Genomic DNA, 3,565 nt, shown 5'->3' on the forward strand with positions numbered 1-3,565 from the left:
TGTATATATTAATTATATGTAGTGTAATTAACCAAGTTGTCTTTGGTTTCTTGAAGGAATCTAGAAATTGACATAAGCGTTCGGACTTACGTACCAGGTCGCGCGATTCCAATTAACACTTGATCTGGAAGCGATCGAACTCGGGAAAAACCTTCTAGGCCGGGTCGACTCTTAGTCATGTTGAATGTTGATCGATTGCTTGGACAAGATATTAATGCATGTTTTTAATTAATAGCCGACTTAGTTTTAGATTAACTCCAACTAGGTTTAGAGTTTTAGGTCATATATATATAACTTATTTTGGTACAGTACTTTGGATGAGGCTTTTGCTATTGGATTACTCAAATTAGTTTGGGCTTTCTCTTTATTAATTTCCCCAAATCCTTGAATAGACCTCTTGCTTTTAAAAGTAAAAGCCGACTTTTTGTGTTGTTCGTCTTGCCCAAGGGCATGCTTGCATCGTGCATGATGCATGCATGCCCTTATCACACCCACGGTATGGCTACATCATGATTCAAGCTGGTAGCTAGTACTTCACAGAAAAAGGAGGAGAAGAATAGATATATGCAAGTTGGAAGAATATTACAGTACGTATGCATCCAGGTAGGCTGAGCGAGTGGAAAAAACCATCCATACATGATGATCATGTGATGATCAATAAACGATGGGGATGGCCGGGGCCACATTAATCCAAATATATAAGAGCTTCCCCTCATAACACCTAACTAGGGTGGATATATATGGAGAAGAGAATAACGTGTCCAACTCTTTTTTTCCTGCAATAATGCATGAGGGAATCGTGTAAACATCAGGGGCGTGCGTGAGTAGAATTTTTGTTTGGAGATCAAATGCACTGCATGCACTTAGCGCCCGGCCAGTTTCAACCTTTGCAAGCCCTTTCCCAGGAATAATTCTCGGGTGGCATGCATATATAGATAATAGCGAGGTTTTCAGTTTTTATCCCAAATCAGTAACAAGTATTTCTACTTTTGGAACCTCACTTAAGGAAACCAATTCAATCTCCATGGATTGGAAAAGGAACATTCAGGGTCCCCACGCATGAAGCCATAAAGCCCCTTGCCAGTGGTATAAATAGCCTCCCAACCCAATCACCCAAATCACCCACCTGTATTAATCACAAATATCCCTACTACTTCTAATTGCCAAACCAGAGGCTGCTTCTCTACTAATTCCTCAACCCTTCATTTTTCCTTAAGGTGAGCTTCTTAATATTTCAGTTCTCTCTTATGTATCCTTCTCAACTGCTGTCCTAGCTAGTGATCATCAACCTTATGTGGCTATGTGGAGATCGATCATATATATATGATATAGCTGGCCATGTGTTCCCTTTTTCTTTTATTCTTTGTTATGGCTAATTGGTGTTGATTAACATTGAGTTCAAGAACGTATATAGGCTAATAAGTACTATATATAATGCTACGTACCTTTGTTAATTACTAAAAGGCCGACATGCATGTTTGAGTTAAGATGCAGTTTCAAGCTAGCACTCCGGTCCTAGAGACAAGCTAGTAAGATGCAGGATGCAGTTTATAAGCCAATCTAATCATATACAAAACATTATTTGCATACCTACTCCTGTACACATCTTTTTCGTACACATCTCTTGCCCATACCATTAATTACAATTAAAGTTTACAATTAATATAACAACCACATGTAATATCAACGATCGATGTATAAGAGAGTGGTGTATGAGCAAAGTTCAGGTACATGCGCATAGAAAGATTAATGCAAAACTACATTAGTATAAAGGCTATCTTTAATACAGAAAAAAAAAAAAAAAAAAAAAAATTCTGGTGCTGCTTCTAATTATAATATATCCTAGCCTTATTCTGCGTTTTATGCATACAGAAAAATCATCATGAGCTGGTCAGGAGGAGATTGGATGTGCGGTGCCTGCCAGCACACAAATTTCAAAAAGCGGGATGCATGCCAACGTTGTGGATACCCAAAATACGGAGGCCCGGATCCATCCACATATAACACGACAGAGGTGTTGGCAGGGGACTGGTTTTGCAATGCCATGAATTGTGGTTCTCACAACTATGCCAGCCGATCAAACTGCTATAGGTGCGGTGCATATAAAACTCATGATTATGCTGCAGCTGGATATGGGTCCGCTGCCAGCCATGTCCCACCTGGTTGGAAAACTGGCGACTGGATTTGCACTAGGTAACTTTACACATGCATTCACTTCCTCATGTCTTCCGTAACAGTCTACCAATTTAGAAACAAATCATGTCCTGGCCATCGTCTCATACTGATTATATATAGCAGAATAGTCAGCATTGTTGCAACATAAACTACTATGATCATAGAACAATTTCCCACAATTAACAAGATCATGATTAATTGATTCTTATAGTTTCGTTTCTAGTTTTCAGAATTTGGCGTACGTTTCATGAAATAATGGTATTTTCATTCTTTAACCCCCCTCACAGTTCTTCCTGATGATCTCCCTCATGCATCAAGAAATTGTATCGCATATATATTGTGTAATAGCATTATCATTTGTTTATGTGAGTGAACTTTGAATGGGACAGAATGGGATGTGGAGTGCACAATTATGCTAGCAGGACGGAATGCTACAAATGCAACACACCAAAGGATTTTGGTTAGATACATTCAGTCATTTTTGTCGTGTTTTCTTTTTCTTGCTACTGAATCATGATCAATGGCGCGCTTAATTCACATCATGTCGTGCACAAATGCTAGCTAGCTAGCACATGATTTCATCTAGCTGTTTATTAATACAGGTACTCTTCCTTCTATTTTCAGGTGGTGCAGTTTAATGAGCAAGGCTTTTGAAGGTTCTCGTGTGAAATCACTAATATCTCTCTTATCTGATCCCCGACCAAACACTTTTTTTTTTTTTTCTCGCTTTTCTTTCTGAAGATAATTAAGCTCTAGAGTGAACATTGTTAAAGGCTCTTTTAGATAAGCATAGCCATGTGTTCGCGATAGGAAGGGTTTGTAGCTTCATTAATGTTTGGACGTGCAAAGATGTTCTTACGTACATGAAGTTAATGAAATCCCTTCTTTTCTATTTAATATATGCAGGTACTATGTTTTTAATACCTAGCTTCTCTCTCTCTCTCTCTCTCTCTCTCTCTAATATGATGGTTGTGCATGTGGGGTACGTTTATAATTGGAGACTACTTCAGGCCGTGAGGTGGTCCAATGAATGTTGTAGCCTAGTTCTGGTTGCCATGACCAACAGAGAAATTCAAGTCCTGATCATGGACCAGTACTAGAGCTTTGGACCCAACCAATGTAAAAAATGGATCAAAAGATCTTAGAAGAATAAGAATAAAAACAAAGGATTCAACGAACCTCAGTCATGAGTTGTTCATTTCGAATGTCAGGCTTTCTTTAAGACCGATAATTTTATGATCCCTTTAAGCATCAAATCGCGTCGACACAAATACTTATGCAGATAAGAACCAGATGCCCCCCCGCTTTAGAACTATATATATATAGTCCAGATTGAGTCAATCAAATCGAGCCTCCCCTAGCTAATTACTAGTTCTGCCTTTCAATGTAA

General features: G+C 38.7%; 1 protein-coding gene across 2 annotated transcripts; it reads left to right on the forward strand.

The window, feature by feature from the left end:
• Positions 1 to 1,063: 1,063 nt before the first annotated feature.
• Positions 1,064 to 3,067, forward strand: LOC121248761 (uncharacterized RNA-binding protein C17H9.04c). 2 transcript variants are annotated; one of them, XM_041147315.1, is made up of 4 exons: positions 1,064 to 1,217; positions 1,873 to 2,193; positions 2,565 to 2,635; positions 2,800 to 3,067. In XM_041147315.1, exons 2-4 carry the CDS (start codon positions 1,883 to 1,885, stop codon positions 2,811 to 2,813), a joined length of 396 nt encoding a protein of 131 aa, XP_041003249.1. In that variant the 5' UTR covers positions 1,064 to 1,217; positions 1,873 to 1,882; the 3' UTR covers positions 2,814 to 3,067. The 2 variants fall into 2 exon arrangements, with proteins under 2 accessions (XP_041003249.1, XP_041003250.1); XM_041147316.1 differs by lacking the exon at positions 2,800 to 3,067 and having other exon boundaries at positions 2,565 to 2,640.
• The last annotated feature ends 498 nt before the right edge of the window (positions 3,068 to 3,565 follow it).

The sequence above is a fragment of the Juglans microcarpa x Juglans regia genome, chromosome 2D (assembly GCF_004785595.1).
Source record: "Juglans microcarpa x Juglans regia isolate MS1-56 chromosome 2D, Jm3101_v1.0, whole genome shotgun sequence".
Classification (NCBI taxonomy): Eukaryota; Viridiplantae; Streptophyta; class Magnoliopsida; order Fagales; family Juglandaceae; genus Juglans; species Juglans microcarpa x Juglans regia.